The sequence below is a fragment of the Eubalaena glacialis genome, chromosome 6 (genome assembly GCF_028564815.1).
Source record: "Eubalaena glacialis isolate mEubGla1 chromosome 6, mEubGla1.1.hap2.+ XY, whole genome shotgun sequence".
Taxonomy (NCBI): domain Eukaryota; kingdom Metazoa; phylum Chordata; class Mammalia; order Artiodactyla; family Balaenidae; genus Eubalaena; species Eubalaena glacialis.
This window is the reverse complement of record NC_083721.1, coordinates 47490404-47516668: the sequence shown is the minus strand read 5'-3', so window position 1 is coordinate 47516668 and position 26265 is coordinate 47490404. Positions and strand designations below refer to the sequence as shown.

Sequence of the window (26265 nt, the reverse complement as noted above, 5' to 3'; positions counted from 1 at the left end):
AACGAAGACCCAAAACAGCCAAAAAAATAATTTAATTAATTAATTAGCTAACTTTAAAAAAATGTTATAAAAGACTTAGGTATTCCTTTTAAACACTAAATTTCCAAAGGCTTGCAATTATTTAAAGTATTAGTTCCTATTTTACTGACTTATTGCATTTAAAGACTCTAAATTAGAATTTAATTAAAGGATCCAAAAGGAATCGTTGAAAGAAGTAATATGCACATTAAAAACAATCCCTAATAAAGAAGATATGGCACATATATACAATGGAATATTACTCAGCCATAAAAAGAAATGAAATTGAGTTATTTGTAGTGAGGTGGATGGACTTAGAGTTGGTCATACAGAGTGAAGTAAGTCAGAAAGAGAAAAACAAATACCGTATGCTAACACATATATATGGAATCTAAAAAAAAAAAAGCGTTCTGAAGAACCTAGGGGCAGGACAGGAATAAAGACACAGACATAGAGAATGGACTTGAGGACACGGGGAGGGGGAAGGGTAAGCCGGGACGAAGTGAGAGAGCGGCATGGAAATATATACACTACCAAATGTAAAATAGCTAGCTAGTGGGAAGCAGCCGCATAGCACAGGGAGATCAGCTCGGTGCTTTGTGACCACCTAGAGGGGTGGGATAGGGAGGGAGGGAGGGAGATGCAAGAGGGAGGAGATATGGGGATGTATGTATATGTATAGATGATTCACTTTGTTATAAAGCAGAAACTAACACACCATTGTAAAGCAATTACACTCCAATAAAGATGTTAAAAAAAATAGAAGAAAAATCCCTAATTCTATTCTCTTGGATCCTAGAAAATAAAAAGTATAATTATTGTATTATTATTCACTTGTCCTAGTATAATAGATGTCAGCTACCTGGTTGATGCCAAATCTTCTAGCTTGCTACAATCACCTGGTCCTTTAATACTTCAATAAAATTGTTCGAATATCCTGACTTACCTAGGGACGGAATCCTAGTCTCTTCTTGTCAAGAAATGGGGAGTGGCGTAGCGGTTTAGGTTTCACCAAATCTCTGGTTCTAGGAGTCTCCTTCTTTCTCTGAATTTTTGATCTCCGCTGTCATTTCACCTCCTGAGGAGGCAGCCCTTTTCCATATAGGATCAGTAAGCTCTACAACCTGATTGTGCCCTGTCCAACTTGTGTGCAACTCCCCTTTTCCCAAAGTTTCACCCAATCTAGGCTGTGACTATAGCAAACTTAATGAAGAATCTGGGAGGAAGGTGGTATGGGGGTGGCATATGCCTCAAACAACTAGAATTATTTATCAAACTATCTCTGTCTTTCAAAGCATCTTTGCATTCCAACCACTGGGGAATTTGCACTATTTCTCACCTCTCCTCAGCTCCAGCTTCCGTTCAAATCGCTGGCCAGTTTTATCTCCTCTGGCCTCCCCCATCTCCTTCCTGGTAAGATCACCCTCCCCCTCCAAGCTCCCATTAGCTCCTTTCACAGAGCAGAACTGGAGCTCTTCACCCAGCCCCAGTTCATAAAGGCATTGCTGGGCAGGGTAAGCGGGTGTGAAGCACACCCTTTAAAGCACACTCCTGCTCAGCACAGACAATGCTGTCCCAGACAGGAATTCTGTAGTCATCAGTTTCCTCTCCCCCCTATAATACGAAGTGATTTAGGGATTAAGGACTTAGAATTTGGCTGTGAGATGAGAGGGAGCAGCAGACAATGAGAATTTGGAAGAATTGTCAACCTTTATGCATGTAATGAGACGTAAACATCTTCTGCTCCAGACAAGGAAACTGAGACCTAAAGAGGTCAGGAGCCTTACTGGAGGTTATATAGCACTTTCAAGTTGTATACAACTGTCTGGTCCAGAACTGTTTCCATGAGCTCATGAAACAACTCAATTTCTCAGAAGCCAAACAACATTTCATCTCTATATGTTTAATTCTGGACTGTGCTGCCAGCAAAGGTCCCAGAGGAAAGAATACAGGCATATAGAGCAGGGTAGGCATGCAGCTACTGCACACCTAAATCATATTATTGCAAATACTCTGGTATGTTCAATTTTCAGTTCTCTGCTAACCATTCACGTGTAATTAATCCTCTAATTTCTCGGCATGATGTTGATCTTATGGAGGGGACTTTTCACTTAAATCCTTTGCAGCTTCCATCAGAGATAAAATGTCAAGCTGAAGCCTCCTTGTTCTGACCCAGAAGAAAGTGAACTGGTTAAATTTCTTATGTTCCTAGAAAAACCAAGGAGGGTGGGGTGGGGAAGGAGAGGTAGAAAGAGAGAGAAATGCTTGTAATGGAGGAAGAGGCAAATGGAAAATGATCACAGCCAGCCATGTTGCTGAAATATGCCGAGAAAAACTATTTAACAGCATTATCCACTAGCAGAAATTCAATATCTTCTATAAATTAGGTTCTAACACTTCTGTCTTAAATTTGCCATAACAGATACCTAAAGAAATAATTTATAAATATTAAGGAAATAGGAGTAATAAACCTGAGAGCTACATTTGACTGACATGACTCACTGAAAGAAGCTTACAAGATAGAAAAATGTATCCAAAGCACTTCCATTCAGGGAAAAGAAGAAAGTCTCCTCAGCACAATTCAGACATTTAGTAACAATCTTGGTTGTAAACATTTATCCAAACAGTCAACAGGACAACGAAAATGCTCCTGTGAAAACAGTAACCAGATCTTAGGGCTCTGGTCTTTGAAGTTTGAAATATTTCCCCAGAACTGCCACATTCTTCTTTCTCCCATTCCTCTAAAAGATCACAAAAGTAAATTCTCTTTTGTTCCCTCTTTCTGTTATCCTGCCAAAAATACACACTCACTGATAAAGCCCATCAGTGATTCATTACATACCATCATCCCTAGGTTTCCAGTATAAATGCCATATTAAATGAGCCTCTTCTGTTTTATTAATGCATAACAGACATTTAATAGCAATGATGGTGCCAATGATTCTTACTGTATCATACCACTGAAACCCAGATGTTTCTGTACAGACAGAAGCAAAGACACCAGCCCCCAGGTTCTTTTCCTCCATCTTATTTCCTTAGCAGTGGCAGAGCTGGGATTCATTTGGAAGCAGAAACAGTGGAATGTAACCTTTCTTTTCATATTTCTCCTTTTCTCTACAGATCAATTCCATTTTCTCGATTCCACCACTCATTATCAATAGAGAGAAGAAAGAAAGAATGAGAGAAAGAGGAAGAGAGAGAGGACAAAAAGGGGAGGACAGTCTGGGAATTAATTTAAGCTGAGAATCTATACTTATTTTTAAATTTCTTAACATGGACTAAACAAACAAATACATGAAAATAATACATATTTTAATTTTCTTGAATTTCGTATATAACTACCCCACTAAGGCTTTCCTAAAGCCTTAGTCTTCCCCAGAGCCTTCATCCAAAGCATTAATTCATTTACCAGTCAACAAATAGAGTCCACCATGACTGCTACAAGTTATAGTGCACGTCAATGAACTCCTGTGCAGTGAAGACACTGCTCAGTTTGTGTTTTCTTTGTTGGTCTTGTCCCCAAGGAAACCTCTAAAGCACATATCTTTTTAAGACTCTGTAGGAAGGAGCTGGGATCTGGGTCTCCTTTGTGGAAGCACTTTAGCTTCTGGGGGTCTCTGGCTGCTATGATGATGGCCTCCTCCAGACCTATCCACTTCGGGTCCTGATAAGAATCCTCAGTTCTGGGGGCTTCCCTGGTGGTGCAGTGGTTGAGATTCTGCCTGCCAATGCAGGGGACACGGGTTCGAGCCCTGGTCTGGGAGGATCCCACATGCCGCGGAGCAACTAGGCCCGTGAGCCACAACTACTGAGCCTGCGCGTCTGGAGCCTGTGCTCCGCAACGGGAGAGGCCGCGACAGTGAGAGGCCCGCGCGCCGCGATGAAGAGTGGCCCCCACTCGCCGCAACTAGAGAAAGCCCTCGCACAGAAATGAAGACCCAACACAGCCAAAAATAAATAAATTAATTAATTAAAAAAAAAAAAAAGAAAAGAATCCTCAGTTCTGACCTGGCCCAGGCATCTGGGTCATGTGGGTTAATGGTCCTGGACAAGTACTGCTCCCCCTGCTTCAGCAGATGTCAGCCCCTAAACACACCAAGTCCCAGAGGCAAGGAAGGTGACAAAATTGGCCAGAGCAGCATGTAGGCAGTGAGAAAGTTCACATAAACTAGAATTCCACTCTACCCAGGCATTATCTTAGAAATGAGTGCCTGTTATATTCCACTGGTGTGAAGTTTTACAAGAGTTTGGTCTTCTCAGAGCAGTCTTCTGTCATCATTTTTGCAACTTAGTAGAATGACAATGACCAGAAGTGGGGAGAGAATAGAGGCAGAAAGAGCTTCAGTGCTTTCCCACATCTGTGCTATACCTATAATTCCCTCATACAGACAGCAATAGGAACTCCACAGATGTTCTCTAGCCAGAGTTCTGGTCTCTGTATTTCCAAAGCAAAACCCAGGAAACTGAAGCATAAGAATACACATCGAAATTGTCAAATGGTATCAGTCACCAAGAACGTCTGATTTCACCTCTGTATAACTCTAATTTGTCTCTTTCTCATCCCCTTCCTGCCACTGACCTCATTTAGAACCTCTTCACCTATCTATTCTCCACTTTTAATAACCCTTTAAGATACCAAAGGGTCAATAAAACAGGAATGAAAAAAAGGGATGAAAAAATATAAGTGCTCCTACCTCTTGTTTTAGGTATATGTAGGTATATCTAGTCGGGATCTTTTCATCCTCTGTTAACAAGGAATAGAGGCGCCTATGGCCCAGTTTTGCCTGTTCCAGGAAGCCTTCTATAACCTGTTAGCTCACAGGTGAATCCTCTCCCTCTGGTGCAGTTCTATGTAGTCAATAGAATGCCATACTGAGATTCATAATATCTTGTTCTGTCTACCACCTCTGTGACCTCAAGGTTATCACTCAATACCTGATGAAAGGAATTGTCCAACAAACAAGATGGGTTGTCTCAGAGAGACTATCTATCCGCAGAAGTCTCAGCACATGACTGATGGCCCGCCACATTAGTACATCATGTTCGTCAGGCCCAGTACTGAACTCATGATCTTGTCTTCTACGTCCTCCTCCAACCAGTTTCCCTTCTCGCATTCCCTTGTTGTATGATAGGCACTGCCTTCTACCTAGAAACCTGAGCATCTTCCTCAACTCCTCCTTACTCCCCACATCTAATCAGTACGACATTCATAAATATTCCTTGGAAAGTCTCCCCTTTCCAAGCCCACTGCTACTGCAGTTCAGACTCACCGTCACTCCCTTTAGCTGTACAAAATCAGTGGACCAGTCTCCAGACTGGCTCTTCCTGGCCTCCAGAATTGCTCTTCCTCCAGTCTATTCCTCACCTACCTGTCTGGTTGAGCTTCCTAAAATAAAAATTTGATAATGTCACTCTTTCTTAGAGCCCTTTAGTTGTTTCTTAATGTTACAAAATAAAATCCTGACTTCGTAGCCTGTCTTAGATCTTGCCCCTACCCACTTTTACACACTAGTCTTCAGTTACTCCCATTAAGTCAGCAATTGTTTACCCCATTCCGCTCCATCAACACCATTCACCGTGGTGCCTGTGAGCCAGCCTACTTTGCCTCTGGCCTGAGATCACCTTCTTCACTTTGTCGTCGCATTCAAGACTCTGCTGGAGTTTCATCCTCACTGTGATGGGTCCCTTGAACTCCTTCCACTGTGGTACTGTGGCATCAGTCCACACCTCCAGCGTGGCACTGATAGCAATAGATTTGTTTATATGTTCGCCTCCCCCGCAGAACATAGGTTCCTCTGATTGAACTTTGTTTGCCCACTGTCTACCTTAAGTCTTAAGCACAATAGGGTTTAATAGGCATCCAATAAATGCTTATTTAAGAAATTTGGTAGAAGGGTTCAGTGTATGAGGGGTCAGCAGGAGAATTGAAAAAGATGACCTTCAAAGCCCTTTCGAATTCTCGGATTTTCATTTGAGGATATTAATCCCTTCCATAGTTTTGAAATCACATCTACTTATGACCCTCACCCATGACTTCGAGGTACTTCTCAACCTGAGCTTTAGACTAAAATGTCCACCTGCCTGTTATGTAACTTCACACACAAGCTAGTGGATATCTCAAATACATTCAGTATGTCCAAAATTAACTCACTTGCTCACACAATCTGACCCACCATTCCTGTTTATTAATGACACCATCCTCCTCCTAGAGGCCCATGTTAAGAACATCCAGATGGCACCTTTCTCCTAAAACTAATCTCCACCTAGTCCTGTGGATTCCCCTTTCCCCAAACCAGTTCTTTTTTGTCACTCCATCCCCTTACAGTCTCCATCAGATTACCTGTGACTCGAATTAGTACTTATTTTATTCTGACTTTCATGATGTATTTCCATCTCTGTCCCAATACAAGATCCTGGAAGATTTCTGTATTATGACTGCAAATCCCACAACTCTTAGCAAAGGGTTTGCAGGTAGACAGCAGGTGTTCAACAAGTCTTGGTAGAATGGCTCAATGCATGTTAGGATGTTAGGTTTAAATTGCTTTAGGGGCATGTATCTTGTTATATACTTTTTTGTCCCTCCCCAATAGTAAATATAGTAAAAGGCATAGGAAGCAGGAAATACATATATTTTTTAAATTTAACACTGTATCTGGAGTTGCTGCAACAACTGGCTGTAGTTTTAATAAAAAAACACGCTCTGCTATTGAAAAAAAAAAAAAAGTCCCTTAGACTCGGCTCCCAGCTGAAACCAGCCAGGATCCCTGTTTCCCACCCCTTCCAGTGGCCTGATGTGCGGCGGGGGAGGAGCAATGAGCAAGCTGGGCCCGAGGAGCAGGGAAGAGCGAGCTGGGGGAAGTCCCGGAAGTCATTGACCAGAGCAAGCAGCCGCCTCAGCCGGATCAGCTTGGGCTGTGGTCCCAACAATAACAGGAGCGCGGGCCGGGCGAGGGCTGCCGGGGGCCCGAGTTTGGGGGCGGAACCCGGATTGGGGGGGCGGAACCCGGATTGGGGGGGCGGGTGGGACGCTTCCCAAGGCCGCAGGGATTGGAGGAGAGAGATGAGGGGCGGTGGAGCTCGAGGAGTGGGCCGCGGAGCTAACGGGTCGATCGAGGAGAGAGCGTGTTGATTGGGTGACGCAGAGGGAGACGGACCAGAGCCGACCGCGGATTGGCCGTGGCGGGCTGTGAAGGCGTGGCCAGCGCGCGCGAGAGGGAGCGCGAGGGAGCGGGCGACCGCCCTGCCAGCTAGCCGAAGTCCGGGGCGAGCGCGGCGGGCAGGGGTCGGGTTGAGGAACGCGGCGCGGGAGGCGCGTCCCCCAGCTGCCCTCCGCGGCTCGAGCACCCCACTTCCTTCCCTCCCCTCCCTTGCGCTCCGGCCTGGGGTCTCCGGGCGGGGAGCGGAGGGAAGGGACGAAAGAGGAGGAGGTTTCGCGGAGTGAGGGGCGGAGGGGGTCCCGGAGCGGGGCGAAGCGCGCGCTGCCTCTCACTCTCCCGCCGCTGCCTTTGCCTCCTCGCCCGGTGCCGCGGCCCCGGGGCGCCCGCACTATGCAGTCGGACTGCCGGCCGCCGCGATGGCGAGCCGGGCGGTGGTGAGAGCCGGGCACAGCCCTCATCGTTTCCTAGTCCGGGCCGCGGCCGCCGCCCCCGCCCGGGCCGCGATCCCCCTCTCCCGCTCCTACCCCCTCCCTCCCCGCTCCAACTCCTCCCCCTCCCCCTCCCCCTCCCCCTCCCCCTCCCCCTCCCCCTCCTCCTCCTCCTCCTCCTCCTCCTCCTCCTTCCCCATGCCTCTGTTCCTCCTCCTCTTACTTATCTTGCTCCTGCTGCTCGAGGACGCCGGAGCCCAGCAAGGTGAGTGGTTCCCGAGGAGTGCGCGGCGCGCGGAGCCCCGGGGGGGCGGTGGGGGCGTCGAGGGACCTGGGCGCCGGGTGTACGGGCCGTTAATGAATCTGCAGACGCGCGGGGTAGGTGCGGTGCGCTTCGGTGCGTGGCCAGACCTGGCCCCGCACTCGCTGGGTTGAGTTGCTGAGATGGGCTGTCTGTTGTCCCCCAAGTTGGCGCGGCTTTACTTTTGGGGAAGCCCATTCATTTTTCTGAAAAGAGGGAATTGAGACCTTGCTATGAAGGCCTCCTTTGGGGTATTGGATTCTTCTACTGGGGAAAGTCTTGGAGAGGAAAAGAAGTTTTGGAGATGCGACTCCTAATGTTAAGCTAAATGGATGGATGGCCAGAGTAGAAATGCAAGGTAATTAAATAGCATTTAAATCCATTGAAGGCAAGTGATGATAATTATCATCTTTTGTCAGTGTGCTCAGGTTCAAAATCGAATAAAGTTTATTCTGGTTATCTTTGAGTCCTGGATTTAGAACATGCTGTTTGCAATCCCTGCCTATTCAGGATGGTGGTCTAGATTGCCTGGGTCAGACACTGGGTCTGGGACCCAAGGCAGCGTACTCTTGCCCAAATGGAGCGTTCCGTGTTAAAAGGGCAAGCCCTTACAGAAAGTGACAAAACTTTTTTCCGTCAACAATCCTTGAAAAAAAACTTTACTTAATAATCATAATGGAAAGAGAATGCCAGGCTGATTTCCTCCCCTTTTTTAGTACTTTTTTCAGGCAGCGAACAGCAATTTTTGAAACAGTTTGGCATCAGTTATTGAACACGTTTTTCCATTGCATTTCACTGCATTTTATTGCAGTGAGAGGGGTAAGGATTGGATTGTTACTTATCGCTGGGAAGGGTTTTGGTTTTTGGGTTTTGGGTTTTGGTTGATCTCCACATTTAAGTCCAGCTTAATGTTGCTCTCATATGGTTTTCAGTAAAGTGTGGAATCATGGCCATAAGCCTGTCATTGTGAAGATGCTGAAACTTTGACAGGCATGTGGAAATAGAATGTAAATGGGAAAAATGTATTTGGTAAACTGACCTCTTTCAGATCTAGGCAGCATTCAGGTTTCAGTTAGATCATCTCCTTAAACGAATTGTTGAATATCAGCACTTAATAAATTAGTGTGAAATCCTTTCCTCCATTTAAGTTTTAGAACCTATGCTTCTGTTTTCCTCCTAGTAGAAAGAAAAAGCAAAACAGGCTTATATATGGCTAACACTGATTGATTGGGTCTTACTTTGTGGCAGGCACAGCCCTAAGTGATTTATGTCTATTAACTCACTTAATCCTCACCACAGCCATCTGAGATAAGTATTGTTATTCCATTTCAAACATAAGGAAACTAAGACACAAAAAATAAGGTACCTTGATACAGAACTCTAACTACATAACCAGAATATTCTGACCATTTTGCTTATTTCAAGGTCTGAAAGTGTTTATATCATGTTTAAAAAAAAATCTTTGAACAGTATAGAACCAGTTATATGTCTCCCCTCCAAATGAGATGATTGCCTTGCTTTTAGAATTTCTTAAACCTGGTCTAATTAAACATGCAACATTACCTTATTTTTTTAAGTTTAATTTCAGTTTTTACCAAAGCATTTTAACATGGTTCTCTTTCACAGTGTCATGTTATATAAACATCAGTGTAGATGAACACAAATAGAAATGATGCTGGTAATTTAAAAGACCTGATTTCTAGTCCTCCTGTTTATTGGGTAAATTTTTAAAAATCATTTAATTTCTTTGTACCTCAGTTTTCTCCATCAGTGATAAGAGAATACATACCTATTTACTAGCTTGATGAAAATGAAATGCTAGTACACAGGAGTTTTGAAAAGGGTAAAGTACAAATAGCTATAACTGATTATCATTGTTAATCTTTTTTTTTTTAATTTTTTTTTAATTTTTGGCTGCGTTGGGTCTTCGTTGCGCGCGGGCTTTCTCTAGTTGCGGCGAGCGGGGGCTACTCTTCCTTGCGGTACGCGGGCTTCTCATTGTGGTGGCTTCTCTTGTTGTGGAGCACGGGCTCTAGGTGCGCGGGCTTCAGTAGTTGTGACACGTGGGCTCAGTAGTTGTGGCTCGTGGGCTCTACAGTGCAGGCTCAGTAGTTGTGGCGCACGGGCTTAGTTGCTCCGCGGCATGTGGGATCTTCCCGGACCAGGGCTTGAACCCGTGTCCCCTGCATTGGTAGGCGAATTCTTAACCACTGCACCACCAAGGAAGTGCCTATCATTGTTAATCTTGAGCTTACGAAATTGATAAAGTAAGGGCCATTTAGGTATACATTGCCTGAAAACTCAGGAATTATATGGGATTTGAATTCCCTAATTTTTAAAAATTATATTTCTTACTCAAAGGACCCTGATGCGGTCTGTGGTGGAACTGCAGTCAGTGTTACTAGTCTAACAGATGTGCTTTAGGGTCCACTGGGATTCTTCACATAACCTAAAAAGAAGTCTAATTTCAAAATGAGAAGCAGTGCTTTAAAAAGCCTATAGAATTTTTAATAATGGGAATGTCTACAATATTGCAATGTTAAGTTACAAGCTGGAATTTTTACTCTCCTTTATAAGAAGTCTTGGTAAGAAGTCTGGAAGGAAATAATTTTAAAAAAAGATAACAGTTGTCTTTTGATGGTAGAGTTGTAGATAATTTCTTTATGCTTTTCCAAATGTTCTGCAATTTACATATAGTCACAATAAAAAATAAGCTGTGAAAGAATGTTTTGTGAGATACAGATTTCTTTTTTCCCTTAGCCAGCCTAGGTAGAAATGCATTGAATGTGTATGCTGAGGTAGAACTGTGCTTCAGGATTTTTTTCTAATCTTTCAGACATCATTTTGAAGTAGCAGAAGATACTACATTCATTCCAATTAATGCCATACATAGCTATTCCTCAGCAGATTTTCTGCTGACCAAGTGTTTTTTCTTTTTATTTGGCCCAGAATAAAATTTATCATTGGTCTGAAAACTTGTCAACCTTTCACAACAGAGATGTATTTTAACCAACCTTATTTCATTAATATATGTATAAATTCTGTTTATTCACATCTGTTTAACTATGATGGTGTTTTAGGCATGGCTTATATTTGTGTATTTTGAGTTCTAAGTTTGATATTAAATTTACCTTCAAAGTCTTTTTTTTTTTTATTGAAAGCATTTTTTCCTGTAGAATGTATGTCTTTCTAAAAAACTTGAATTTGTGGAACTTATTATGCTGATTGCCTATTTGTTACTGTAATAAATTAACTTAATAGGAAGTTGAGGGTCTACTGTGAATGAATTTAAGTCTCTGGTTTACATTATGACTGTAGGAATTTGTGTCACCTCATCTTAGGAGCTCAGCTTCCTCATTTGTGTCATGGAGGGTTTGCCTACCTTCTGGGTTAGAGTATTATTTGAATGTGGTAAAATATCAGAGTAAAATCCATTGAGACTGACTTTATGCCTATTAACATGAAATGTTTGTGAAGGTAGTGATTTTTGTTGGCTAATTTATCTATCAAACAAATCAGTTTCTTTCTTAAAAAGAATCATTCAATTTCACAATATTTGAACTAATGTGTGAAAAAAATATACAGTCTGTCAAGTAGTGCCTTTATTTGCTTGTGATGTGGGGAAATAGTTTTTGAACACTATTTGTGAATTGTCAGAAATGAAGAACATGTCCCTCTGCAAAGAACATTTGTGATTATTAGTAATATTGACATTGTTAATTTAGAATTTTCCGTTATCTTTTTTTGGTCTGATAAAACATTAAGGCTCTTATATGTACTTACTGTTCAGAGGCAAAAATCAGAGCATCCTTTTTATGCTATATTTCTGATTAATTTTACATAGTGAAAGTTAGAAATATAGCACGTATTCCATAAGTGTTAATGATCAGATTTAAAATCCACATTTTAAAAACTTGTAAACGAAAAATTAATTGTAAAATTACATGTTAATGATTTTTAGGTAGATTTCCCAATGTTATCAGCAGAGAGAAAACTTTATTTCCCTCTGGAAATAGTTAATAGTTCTGTTTGAACATCTAAGCTTCATTCTAGAAGACCAACATTAAAAAAAAAAATAGTGAAATGGGTATGAGTTAAAGTACCAGTACTAGAATTAAAACACAAATGAATTAATTAATTTCCAAAAAGAAAGAATCAGATAGTATGATGAGGAAAGGCTAGATTTACATAGAGTTAGATTTTAAATTTAGGACTATACTTTACAAAATGAACCTGGGGTGTGAAAGCTCAGGTGGTAATACTGGGTATTAATTGATGCATGCAAATAGTTAGTTTCCACTTCCACTTCTTGACTAGTTGGAAGGATGTGGAATGATGACATAAAATTATAAGGATCAGGAAAAGCTTTGTAGAGATAGTGATATTTGCTAAATGTAAATAGTGATATTTGCTAAATGTGATTGTTGAAATATGAAGTGAGACAGCTTGGCAGTTTTTCTTGTGTTGCTCATGGATTCAGTTTACTTTATAACAACCTTATGGCCTTAGCACTTTATTTATCTTAAAAATATTGTACAGATAACAATTATATAACAATTACTCAAAACCAAAAACTTAACTTATAATTATCCACAGTCCTACCCCCTTATCTATCCATTTATAATTTTTATCTTCCTTTCTAGTCCATATTCACATACCTACATAATCTTATGTGGTTGTAATTTTAATAGTGTGGTGTTAAGCTCTGTAGACATATCATGTTAAAATTAATTTGTAGGCTGATTTAGCACACAGAAGCATACTTTGAAAATACAGCAAGACAAAAATTTCAAAATCTAAAAATTTTTCACAGGACATTCATTATTTGTGAAGTAATTATTATATTGTTTAGAACTGCTATTACATTATTTTCTTTATTTGATTAAATTCTTCATTCAGGATAGGATCTTTGAGAAAGTATGTCAGTTCAAAGTATTAGTTTAGAAACACATAATGCTAATTTTCCAGGTCCTTATGTGGATTAAATCAATATACTCCCATGAGGACAAAAAATACAGATATTCAAATAAACTAGAATTTAATGAATGCCAGTGTCCACTGAAGCAGATGGTATAACGGGGTGATCTTAAAAGGTTGCCAGGACATCACCTACTAGATCCACCTGCACTCTGAAGGATATGTAGTTGAAAGAAGAACTTTGGTTAGCTGCTTGAATCATGGGGAAGACCTCAAGATGCAAGCTCTCTCAACTGCTTTCTAAGGAGAGTAGGCCAGGAGTTCCTTTCTTTTGCGGAGTACAGTGCATGTGAGTTTGCAGTTTAAGTGTGCAAACTTAATTGCTTGGGATAAGAGAGAAAATGCTGGTACTCTTTATCATTCTCTCATTAAAAACTATCAGCATGGAAGAGTACCAACTATAAGCTCCCAGGGATGTGTGCACATAGGTCAATAGAATCCTGAGACAGTTACGATAGAGTAAAATATTGTCATTGTCTTCAGAGATCCTACAGGCTAGTTGGGGAAATAATTATCTTCAAGTTGGAGTATATGGATAAATAACCAAGGGAAGTTGCACAGTGCTGTGAGTTTGTAAGGGAGGGAGAGCTCACAATGCCTGGGAAGTAGGAAAAACCTTGCTGATAAAATGATTTTAAGCTGGTAAGCTTTTAGGATTGGTAGGTTTCTAGTTCACAGGGATGGCAGACATTTCAGGAGTTAAGATCACAGCATCAGAACAGCAGGGAGTCAGGAAAGCATGTGAGTGTCAAAGTCATTCTTGCTGCAATGAGTAGCATGCCTCAGCCTCTGGTCCTGGCCCATTGCTTCCTCCTTGAGCCCCATACCCTGCACACTTGCCCCATATTTGGGCAAATATGGTTGCTTTCTAAGGGCCATGGTTCTGTGCACTGGGGTACTGCCCTCTTGGAGCTATGTTAATACTTCCATAGTGTGGCCAGCAGCCCCTTTATAAGATACAATACAAACTCCTTTGCATATTATATATGTAATTTTTTCAGAGTCTGGCCCCTCCCTTTCTCTCTGACTTAATCTCATGCCAGCATCCCTCACCCTTTGTATACAGTTCAGGTATAAGCCTGAGATTTTTATTCCTCTAATATATAATTTCATCCTGTTTTGCCTTGTTCCCGATACTGATCTCTTGACATGTGTCATTTTCTCCACTTGAAGAGAAAGAGCCCCTTTCGTTGTGTGCTTGGTAACCTCCTTATCATCCTTCAAAACCCTTCTTGGGTATCATGCCCTCTGAGAAGAGTTCTTTGTCACCACACACACTCATCTCCAATAGTAATTTCCTGTTTTTTCTGTTCAGTAATTAATCACAATGTATATTAAATATTTGTTTCTGGCAGAGAGTTTTATTCATTTTCTTATTTCTAATACTTATCATGATGTTCATCATTCAAAAATATGAATTTAGGGGAAATCCCTGATGGTCCAGTGGTTAGAACCTGCCACTTTCACTACTGAGGGCCCGGGTTCAGTCCCTGGTCGGGAACTAAGATCTCACAAGCTACTCGGCGATGCCAAAAAAAAAAAAAAAAAAAGAATTTAGAACTCATTTCTGCAGTGAATCTGCTGCCCCAAGCACATTATTTGATGCTAGTCTCTGGGCACCTGCATGCCCTTCACACTGTTGTCCTTTGTCTGATTCCCTCAGTTAGCAGTCAGAGCCTGGGCTTCTCAGTTCCATGAAAATAGAACCCTTTCTTGAACCTTAATCTACTTGCACAGGGCCTAACATTCTGCCCAGTGTTTTCCCAGCCTCCCTCTTCCCAGGAGCTAGACCCCTTAGCTTTTGTAATGAGAGGAGTCCTCCTTCAACTGGAACTCTGAACAGAGCCGTGGTTTCTACTTAGAAAGCACTGCTGTGCTCCCCTTTCAAATAGGTGGTCTTTAAGAGCTGTGCTAGCCTAAATCAGTGTCAGCAAGTGGGGTGCACTCCTTTGCCCTCTCTTTCAGATTCTGATTTGAATAGCCACCTCCAGCCTTATAAAAGTCCCCCTAGTTTTGGTTCTAGTAGTTGCCTGCCTCGTTTTTCTTTGCCAGCCGAGATTCCTGGATAACATTCAGGTAGCTACAATAATTTGGTGTCAGGAAAGTAATGAGAAGCAGGCTGAAAAGGTCGGTGGGGACAAGATTGTGGAGAACTTTCCTTGTGGGGCAGACTGAAGAGTTTGTACCTGTGACGTTAGCAATGACATCATCCTTAGGTACCTCTGCTTCTACCCAGTCCATCTCTATAGGTTCACTTGTCTCAGCCCAGGTCAGTCATCTCATTGATGCTTTCCCCCTTGTCCTTGACAGATCCCAAACCTGGCCCACGTGCCAGTCCCCACTGTCCTCTCTCTGGTTCTGGACAGCTCAAGGTTGCAGGAGAAAGGCATGTGGCCTTTGTGACTAGATCTGCCTCAGATAAGGATGACGAATCAAACCTCACGTGGGGATTTGTGCTCAGCTGCAGCATCATGACTGTCCCACTCCTCATCCCTGCACAGTAAAACTTTGCCTCCTGCCTTGCCTTTTCTTCTTCCTGAAATCATCTCTTACACCTTATCCAAAACACTGCTTCATCAGGGAATATAAGTTGTGTTTTAGTATAATTTAAACTTCTGTGGTGCTTGTTACCTTGTACCTGGAAACATGCTCAGGATGCCACTGGCTTGTATATATATACATCTGTCAACTGGTTGCTTTCTAGGTACCTTATATCTCTGCTTTTTTCAATGACCAGCTTTCTGACAAGTAGACTACATCTGTGCTGTACATTTTCTTAGTGTCTAGCACACAAAAGATATTTGTTAAATGATGATTCCCTTGCAGTCTAGCTTCTGCTCTTCTGAAACTGTCACTTAAACTGTGAGATTTTTTTTTTCTTTTAAACCTTAGAGCTTTCTTTGTCTTCACTATTTTTTATGTGGGTGGACTTTGAAAGTATGGAGATTTTGGAGTCAGACATACTTGGATTTAAATACTAGGCATGTCACTCTCAATGTTTTGAAATGTATAACTCACCTGTCTAGAATGTATGAGGGCTGTGATCAAATCTGTTGGGTAGTTGATAAATTTTGGTTCAACGAGTGAAACAACGTGTGAATGAAAATTTTGTTTCTCTTTCCCTACTCTACAGTTAAAATTTCCATTTTCTAGTGTTTGCTTTCTGCTGAGATCCAGTGCTTCTCCATCCTTCTGCCCCTTCTCCCCATCCCACCTATTGTGTAGGAAAGTTCACCCCTAGCTTAGTGAGAGGGGTCAGACCGCGCAGTGGAGGAGTGTGACAGCAGGGTGTGATTGTTCACATCTGTCCTTACCTGGCCTCCAACCCACCCAGACCGTAATACTGGTTTTGTCCCCTCCCTTTTGACCTCTACTTTCTCTCTCCAACTTCCTACCTGTTGATAGATTTTAGCTTTCTTTGCTCTCCACCCTCAGATCATTTTCAGGTTCATGGTTTATCCCTTTCTTCCTGGCATGCCCTGTTTCTGGTTACTCTTTTTGTCCTAGATGCTAACTTTATAGGTCTGGATATGAGACAGACATTCTGTTGCATGGGTGGAGGAAGAGTGTTTTGGTTAGTGAGGTTATAGGGAACAGAAAATTAAATCTGCTTAAAGTAGAAGGGAAAAGTATTGGGACCATTCTGAGGTAACTTGTGGAATCTTCCTAAGAACTGAGCCAACCTAAGCCCAGGGAAAAGCAGGGATGCAGCGGGACCTCAGACACCAAGGACTCAGCTTAATTCTGTCTTGTTACAGTCTCGCTTTCTCTGCATGGAACAAATCATGGCTGCTGGCAATCCTCAAGGCTTGTAGCTTCAACACTGGAGAGATTCTGCAGTTTCCCTAACATACAAGGTCCAGAAATGAGAGGGCAGGGTAAGTTGGCCTCACGTTGGCCAAGTGTGAGTCAGTACCCACCCTTGAACCAGTCAACTAACCAGGGGGCATGAGGTCACATGAAAACTGTTGCAAACTGCATAGTAGTTCCCAGAAGGAAAGGGGGGTACTAGATACATAGAGGCATCATCTTCAAAGAGAGTGTTCACATTTATAGAATCCAGTGCTTTTTAGACAAGTTATTACCAAACCCTCACAATTACCTTGGGAGATGGGTGGTATTATTCCCATGTATAGCTGAGGATATAGAGGTTAAGTGCCAGGATCATCTCAAAAGTTGGCATAGCTAGAATTTAAATCGGAAAGTCTGTCTGATTCCCAAGCCTATGTACTTTTCTACTGTTATCACTTACCTACCAAGTGCCTACCACTGGCTTGTTTGGGGTTATTATTTTCTAAATTCAGCAGCATGTGTTAAGAGGCTGGTATGCCCTATTTCTATGTCTACGGCTACCAAGGCGAACAGAATGCATTGCCTGTCTGTGACAGAGCTTTACAGCTGGTGTGGCAAACCGACATAAGTATGCATAATTAAGCATATTTGGTACAGTAAAGAGACTTTGATGATGGAAAGGGAGAGAAAGACCAGGGCTTTCAGAAAGGTTTCCCAAAAGAGACAACGTTGAGTAGGTATTTGCCAGGTGGATATGAGGAGGAACGACCTTCTTCTCGGCAGAGCAGAGTAGCACGTGCAGCGGCGGAGGAGAGAGAGCGTGGAGCATAGAGGGAGTCACACCCACAGTTCCAGAGCTGGAGCAGAGAGGTTGTGGGAAGAGTCAAGAGGTGAGACGGGAAAGGGAGTCCGGCGAGAGATTGTTATGGACTTTGTATCCTTGCTGAAGAGTTTGAGGTTTTATTGTATCACCGGTGAAGAACAGTTGAAGGATTTTTAAATAAGGGACCTACGTGACCCAGTTGGTGTCTAAGAAACTGGCAGGAGTGTGGGCAGTGGATTAGAGAGAGCAAAGAAAGGAAGTGGGGAAACCTGTCAGAGAACTATTACAAGGGCTTGCACTCCTTAAGAGGGATGAAGTTTAGAGATATTAAGGAAACAAAGTATAAAACTTAATGACCAGTTAAATTTGAGAGAGCAAAGGTCATTTAAAAATGCTGCGTTTTTTTCTTTCTGGAATCCTCTTCTCCCTGCTTTCCACCTCCCTCTTCCACCAGTATTCCTGCCTAGTTAACTGTTATTTTACCCTACACACACACACACACACGCGTGCGCGCACGCACACACACCCTATCATATCCATTACTTCCCTGCAACACTCATCGTCCCTGAAATTATTTACTACGTCTGTCATACTACTCTGTAAACTCTGTAAGGACAGGGGCCTTGTCTGTCGTTTTTGTTGTTCCTAGCACCTGGTTCAATGCTTGGCACATGGAGGATGTTCCCTGAATGCTTGGGACACGCTGAGTTTGAAGTGCTGTGGAATTTCTGTGCAGAGGAGCTCAGTACAGAAGTGGATGACAGGTTTGAGGGTTAGGGGAAAGGCTGGAGACTACGGGGCATTCTCCCTTTTTGTGGTAGCTGAAGTTGTAGGGTGGGGAGATGGCCCAGGCAGCACAGAGGGCGGGGAAGGAGCTCTGGAGAACAGCAGCATCAGCAGTCAGTAGTTGGAAGGTAAGTCAGCTAAGGAGCTGGAGAAGTTGCAATTAGAGAGTCAAAAGAAGAACTAAGGTGGGGAAGGAGAGTTTTAAAAAGGAGGGAGGAAAGATAAGGAAGGAAGATGGGAGGGAAGGAAGGGACAGCAATGCCACATGCTGTAGAAAGGTCACAAATGATAAAGATGGAAAAGTATTGACTTTTGGCAGCTCGGAAACGGACCGCTTTAGTGAAGAGTACATTGGAGAGGTAGGTCTGCCTTTCCTATGGCCGCCGTAACAGATTTCCACAAATTTAGATGGCTTCAGACAACAGAAATGTATTGTTTTATAGTTCTGCAGGCTAAAATTCTGAAAGTAGGGTATTGGCAGGGCAATGCGCTCTCTCTGAAGGCTCTAGACCAGGGTCCTTCCTTACCCCTTCCTAGCTTCTGGCAATTGCAGTCTTTGGGATCCCTTTGCATCATTTCCAGTCTCTGCCTCTGTAGTTATGGGGTATTTTCCCTGTGTCTGTATCCGTGTGCAGATTTTCCTCTTTTTATAAGGACACCAGACATTGGATTAGGGTCTCTCCTAATCCAGTATGGCCTCATTTTAAATTGATCACATCTGCTAAGACCCTGTTTCCAGATGAGGTTACATTCACAGGTACCAGCAATTAGGAACATATAATTTGGTTGTTGGGACGGGGGTGGGCGGGGGGAGAGTACAATCCAACCACAACCGTTTGGAAGCTGAATTGCAGTATTTTGAGCCTAGAACGGGAAGCAAAGAAGTAAGACATCGAATGTAGAGAACTGAAAAAAATCTCTCTGTAAAAGAAAAAAAAAGTGAGAAAGAAAGTGGTAGATGTTGTGGAACACTGGCTGGAGAAAGATTTTTTGTGTGTTTTTTTTTTTTTGGTTGTTGTTGCTCTTAGTGTTTTGAAATTTGTTAAAGTGCGGATCCTTCCTAGGCTCCACTGCAGAGCTACTTTACAGTATATAATTTGCAAAAAAAGGCAAAATTATACCTGTCATGCAAATATAAAATTAACACATGTCAAAGATTTTATTCAACTCATTAATTAATGAAGGAACCAGTAAGAAGTTGAAACATGTCCAAAGAATATTTGAGAAACTAGGTGTTTAGATAGGTAGTTTTAGGCTGTGATTGCTAGATTGGATGGCTAAAACTGTTTTATGGCCAATAGGGCCATAAACTCTAACATGTGGGATTATTTTTTTCAACTATACAGAAATTATATGCATCTCTACAAGACAACAATCTACAAGTTTCTGTGTAGCCAAGACTAGGACCTTTAATCAATGATAAATAACAAATCCAATTAAGTATTTTGCCCTATAATCCTTGGGCAGCTTTTGGCCTCTATGACATTTAAAGGATCTGCTGCTCACCTTTATTTTTTTAACCTATTTCCAAGTTTCAGGTAATGTTTCTGACATATTTATTAGAATCTATGGAGACAGAGATGGGGGCCTGAGAACCTTTACGTTAAATAGCCCTTAGGTGGTTCTAATGTTGACTAAATTTTGAGAACCACTGAGTAAGAGAATACCGAGTGGCTTTCAGTGCCCATCTGAGATCAGAACCTATTACTCTAATGACAACTATTCCCTGGATTGTGTGATTTTTTTCCCAGTAGTGCTCAGCTCCTGGGCAAAGAGAGATCATATGATCCAGGGTGGAGGGCTTGCCAGGCAGATCCTCAAGAAGGACATAGTGGCAAGGAAGTGAAGGTACCAGGAAGAGTGTAGTTCACACACTGGACATGAGGTCCAGGCTGGGTAGGAAAATAAATGAGGCTAGGGCAAGATAGTAGATGGGGAGCAAAGAGAGAAGTTCACGGAAAGTGTGCAGTGGGTGTAAGAGAGCAGAAGGGTCAGGAGACTGACCGAAAGAGTGAGACATTGAAGTTGTTGAGATTTCACAGGTGGGAGTAATCTCTGGTAACTGGAAAAACAGTCTAGGTTGTGGTTTCATGAGTTACTGAAGTGAAGTAGAGGCCATTGGGGAGAAGATTAGTGAGAATTACTTTCTCATGATTTACACTTTTCACAGGACACTGTACTTGAAGCTTTAAAGCTGATATAAATCTTCTAAAGTAATGAGCCATTGTTCTGATACCTTAGCTAGGCTGTGGCCAAACGCACCGGACCTACATGTGATGAGCAAAAGCCTTTCTGGTCTTTTATGACCATAATTACCCTCAAACGTTTATTGAGCACATTAGTATGGGTTAGGCCCTCGATAGTAGGTGTTTTCATACAGTATCTCTTTAAATTCTTACCCTCTGTGGTTTGAGATGTTAGTATACCCATTTTACAAAACTCAGCTTTAGCATCAGTAAACAACCTTCTCAAGGTCACAGTGAGTGGTAGGTAGGGCATTTAAATTCATCACGTGACTCCAGAACCAATTTGCTTAACCATTATGTACTACATAGAGTGTGTGCTTGGTGGGGATTGAAGAGGATTTATACATCTCACATTCCTTCATGTGATTCAGTTTTGTAAATTATCACACATGCAGAGATGAGTGTGGGCTTAAAAAAGCTTGAGCTGAGAGCTATTTCTTTTCCTTTAAATTGCCACAGTAACCCTCTTTAGGCTCTCAGTGCATATCCATCTTAGGCAGTATTAAAAAAAAATCAGTAAATTAAAATAGGACCTTGAATTATCTTTTTGAGGTTGTTGTGATGCAACTTTAAAATCTTAAAGTAACAGGACTGTTATAGTACTTCTTTGTCAAAAAATTCACAGTGCTAAATAATAGATTAAAAATCTTCATTGTAGTCAAATGAAATAGGACATCCTTGTTAACGCTTGCAAGTTATTCTTTTGAACACTTTTCTACTCTCTAAATGCCTTTTTTTCCAGTTTATTATAAGATCTCACAGATGTGTTACAAGATGTGACAGAAGTGACACTTATTTAGAGGAAGTATATAGTCAAACTCACCCGTTCACAGTGACGAAAATCCTTGAAAGCTTATTGGAAAAGTATAAACCTTTCCTAGTTTCTAAGAATTGTAATGAAAGTTACATTGCTCTACATTTTTGGAATATTTGTGCACGCTTCCTGCATTTGTCTTTATTCTTGTTAAAGAAAGTATTTTTAGAAGTCATACAGTGTTCATGTTAATAAAATTAAATAATTAAGATAACTTATATTATTTTTAGTAGTAATATGACTAAAATGTGGGGTTAGCTGGAGAGTCGCATAAAATCAGCATCATGAGCACATATTTATCCAAAAAACATACTTGGTTTGAAGTTTGGAAAGCAGCCTAAAATAAGCATGTGTTCTTTGTTGTATTAATTCATTATTATTTAAATTAATGTTCTTTGTGTTTTCTCTAGGGAAAAGTAGTTAAAAAAAATTACTCAGCTATTTTCCTGGAACAGTATCAAAATTTGTATCTGGCTTAACACATCTGACCTGACAGTCTTCAGAGGAAGCGAACACATGTTCTATGAGTAATCCCCTAGATAAATCTGCAGCCAAACAACGGGGCAGTGAGATCAAATTCCAGTGTTTTTTCTCCGCTGAAATAAAATTAAAATTCAAAAATTACATTTACAGGCTTCTACCCCTTATGGTCAGTTATAGTCTGGTGGAGACCATCTGTGGGGGTTGGGGAGGAGGAGAAGAAGAAGCTGACAGTGATGGTGGTGATGATGGAGTTGGAGAAGGAGAAGGAGTTGTCGATGTGGCATTGTTGGTGAGAGTGAGTGTATGGATTGGTCCTACAATACCCATTTTGAAAATTATTTTTCCAGTAGTGGTTACACTCTCTTTGTCAATTCTGCCTTGTAAAAATGAGTAATAGTAGGTGGTATTAGCCTGGTCACAGATTATTATTCTTTCCAGTTACAAAGCTAAGCAGAAAATCTGGAGACTCTTACTTCCTGACCCTGTTACCATCCTTTTTCAAATCCCAGTGTTAAATGTGGGCCCCTGACCAAGAAAAATATTTGAGGGCTGTAGACTAATAAGAAGGACCTTTTTTTCCTTTAACTTAAAGAAAAATAAAGCATTCTGTTTACTTCTTTGACCTTGTGGGGAAAACTGTTCCCTGGGTTGTACCCTTAGCAAGTAGAACAGCATTACCCTTTGAGCCAAAGGAAAAAGAACTAACCCAGATCTTCTGTTGGAGATGTCCTAGCCTTTGCTCTACGTCAGCCCGTCTCAAGCTCCACACTTATTTGACTTTTAGGATCCATCACCCTTTACTCTGGGGAGCTGTCGTGTGCATTGTAAGATACTTCAGCAGGATTCCTGACCTCTACCCACTAGATGCCTGTGGCACCCCCCCCCACCCCAGAATTGTTCCAGTGTCCTCCACCCACATTTGAGAACCCCTGCTCTCAGTGTATTAGGTGATTTGTTGATAATATTTTCCAGATTTTAGTGTTACTTTTAAATATTTTGTCCCATTTTAAGTATTTTGGTGTAGAATAGGCTTCGCTTTTAAGAACTGTAAAAATAAACTGGAAGCACATGTTCTAATTTGGGGGTAAAAGCGAGGACAAGGTCTTTTTCTGATTTGAGAATTCAACATTGTCACCTTTGGATGCCTAGTACAGTGTTGTTCGTTGCACAGGTGGGGACCCTTTAGTGGGTCAGGAAGATATATTTAAGACACTATTGAGTCAAGGTGTAAAATACATTTCTTACTTTGGAATAACAGAGAAAAACATTTGAAAACTGCTGGCCTAGTGTCCCTTTCCAACTGGAATATTCGAAACATATATTTCATAGCAGTAGGTATTTGACCAGGCCAGCTAAGCTATTTATCTAGTCAGGTTACACTTATCAAATAGTCTTGGAAATATGGAACATTCAAATTTGTGCATTGCAGTAGATTTGAGACTTTCTTTTAACTTTAGTTTCTGGTGCGTATCGTCTTGTTTGCGAGAGAAGGAAGCTCTGAACTCCATCACATATTTTAGAACATTCTTGGCACGTTACTTGTGGACTGTTCATGCCCTCCCCCTACACAAGATGCTGAAAAAAGACAGCTCCATTTTAATTGTTTTCTTCATCACCATGCATGCAAAAGTCCTGTTTTTCATCAGTAAGTATTTATTTTGTTAACTTTTGTAGGACCTATGCTGTATGGAGGAAAGGGCAGAAAACATTTTGTGTGTTTATTGAGAATCAAACATAAACATGAGCATAAAGATATTTAAGAATTGCTCCTAACACTCTGCTTGTAGTCTTTTTGTAAAATTCATTTTAACATGACAACTTTAAGTTAAATAATAGCCTGTGGGGAATACATTAAATGAGACAATCTGCCATTACTAAGTCCTGACTTCAGCTGTTAATAGCAAAATTCTTGGCTTTCTGAAATCCATCAACACTTCTAATCACTTAAGAAGCTGCCTTAGTTTCATACTTACTAAAGAAAATACATTTATAGTTTGAGTTACTTCATTTATTCAGGGCTACTTTTTAAAGATTGAAACACTTCCAGAAAGCTCGTTTTCATCTTTTCAGTAGTAAGAGAACATTTTTGACTAGTTTCATATTTTTAGAAGATCTGTCTTAGGATGGTTGTCTTTTTCTCTAAGGAAAAATGTTAATGATTATTCAAAAGTTATTTATATTACAATTCATTTATTTTCACAAGGGAGGTTTTTATATCCTTATGTTTTTAATTTGGATAATATCCAATAGAGATATTCAAGGTATTTTCATCGTAGTTTCAGGGGAAATTTGTGGTTATTTTTCTTTTCCTCTGAGTTGTATAACATTCTAAGTTTTATATTTGCAAAAGATCAGTGGCTATGTCACACAAAAACTCACAGGTTTATTTAATGGTGCCTTTACGTATTATGATATTATTGAACTGCTATGCCTAGTTCTTGTGTGTGGAGTGAAGGCAAGTGTAGAAGATAGCTGAAGTTTAATGTTGGTTAAAAGCTAAGCTTTGCGCGAGAGAGATTTGTTTAAGAAGCCAGATTGCTGGTTGACCTGTGAAAGCAGACTAAGAAACAGTACTAGTGTGGATTTGGCAATAAAATTTCTTTATCAGCAAAAGATATGAAGTATTGTCATCAGAATCTAGGTACAGAGTTGTTGTTCCTTCCATAAAGCTAGTTTTGAGACTAGTTTGAGATAATTTTCTCATAGGTTAATGTACAGTTTCCTTATTCATTCAATTAATAAACATTTATTTTGCAACTACTACTTGTAGATACTATTTTCTTATTCATAGGCTTTTAAAGCTTTCATCTGTTCTAGTAAATGATATCAGCACTACATTGTTCTTAAAAATAAAAAATCAAGATAATATAAAATTCTGTTACATCCATCTGTATCCATATTGAGGTTAAAACTCAGAAGTGTCACTTCTAATATAGTTTTCTTTGTTTTAAGTTCTGAACTCTTCCAAAAGGTGATTATACATGGCTCTTTTGAAAGAGAAAATACTATTATTTTGAAAGGATGTATTCATTTTCCTATTAAAAAGACATTCATTTGAATCCCATCGTTAGGAACGCTAAGCGGTGCAATTGGAGCAGCAGCTAAAACTTCTTAATCAGTATTAACGCCTCCTTCCAGGTGCTCAGTAAAATAACAAATTTTATGATAAAGGGACGAATGCAGATATTTGATTTTTACAAACAATGTGTTAACTGTTTCCATATTCAGTTGCTGAAGAAATTTCTGGAGCATTTGCTTAATTATTTAATGCTGCTACCAAGATATGAAGGTCATTTTACTCATCTTTAATAAGTCTAATAAACTGTTTTTTTTGTCGTCATTCTATAGGGGAAAATGAGGCTTTTGGGGAGGGACTACTGAAAAGTCAAATTTCAGTAGAATGTAAAATTAAACTGTGAAATATTGCTTTAATGCCTTCAAGAAGGAATGCCTTGCATCGTGTAATATGGTCAGAAATCTGCATAATCTTTAGTATAGTTTAAGTGTTTTTAGAAATCATTCGACTTCTCTCAGGGATTTTTGAAGGGGTTTGTGCCATTTGTAACTAAATAGATGAAGCTGATCATATACATTTATTTATATAGTTGACATTTATTTTGAACAATTACTATGAATTGATACTCTTAAAGACTGGATTTATTATGACAGATATATATATAATTATTGCTAAGTTATGTTTACTTCTATTTATTTTGATTGGAAAGTTCTTTGAACTCATAAATTATAAAGGTAATCATTGATTATTTTGACCTAACCTGGCTTCTCCTGGCTCCTGTGAGTAGATCTACTAAGAACTATGTTATCTGTTTTATCTTGTGTAAGGAAGGTATTGGTGGTACAAAATATCTGATGTCATACATATTTTAAAATTTTCACAAAAAATCCTGATTATTTGTAGTGTAAGTTAAAGATGTAAAGAATAATTTATCGTTCTTTTAACTTTTTTTTTAAAGGTGATGGATGTGGACATACTGTACTAGGCCCTGAAAGTGGAACCCTGACGTCCATAAACTACCCACAGACCTATCCTAACAGCACTGTTTGCGAATGGGAGATCCGTGTAAAGATGGGAGAGCGAGTGCGCATCAAATTTGGTGACTTTGACATTGAAGATTCTGATTCTTGTCACTTTAATTACTTGAGAATTTATAATGGAATTGGAGTTAGCAGAACCGAAATAGGTAGGAAATTTTCAATACATCATTGCCCCAAGTTTTAAAACTGAAGCAATGTTTGATACTTAACATTGAATAACCATGCTGTATAGGATATGTGGGAAATTATTGAAATGTGTGGAAATCTCAAATTTGAATGTTCTTTTGGGAAGAGAAGATTCTTATCTGTTTATTCACTTTTCTAATAAGCGTGTGTTGGTACCTTTGCAACAAGATGCCACTGTACTGCTTCTGAGGAGGAGGA

The 26265-nt window shown here is 40.6% G+C and overlaps 1 protein-coding gene across 2 annotated transcripts in view; it reads left to right on the top strand.

Annotated features, from left to right (window-relative positions):
- Positions 1 to 7215: 7215 nt before the first annotated feature.
- The window catches only part of DCBLD2 (discoidin, CUB and LCCL domain containing 2), a 99169-nt gene continuing 80119 nt past the window's right edge, over positions 7216 to 26265 (top strand). The window contains exons 1-2 of one of the 2 annotated variants that reach the window (XM_061194051.1): positions 7216 to 7868; positions 25800 to 26027. In XM_061194051.1, coding sequence (XP_061050034.1) covers positions 7592 to 7868; positions 25800 to 26027 — 505 coding nt within the window. In that variant the 5' untranslated portion in view covers positions 7216 to 7591. Of the gene's footprint in view, positions 7869 to 22026; positions 22121 to 25799; positions 26028 to 26265 lie in introns of those variants that run through there. The other variant, XM_061194052.1, reaches the window with a different exon arrangement.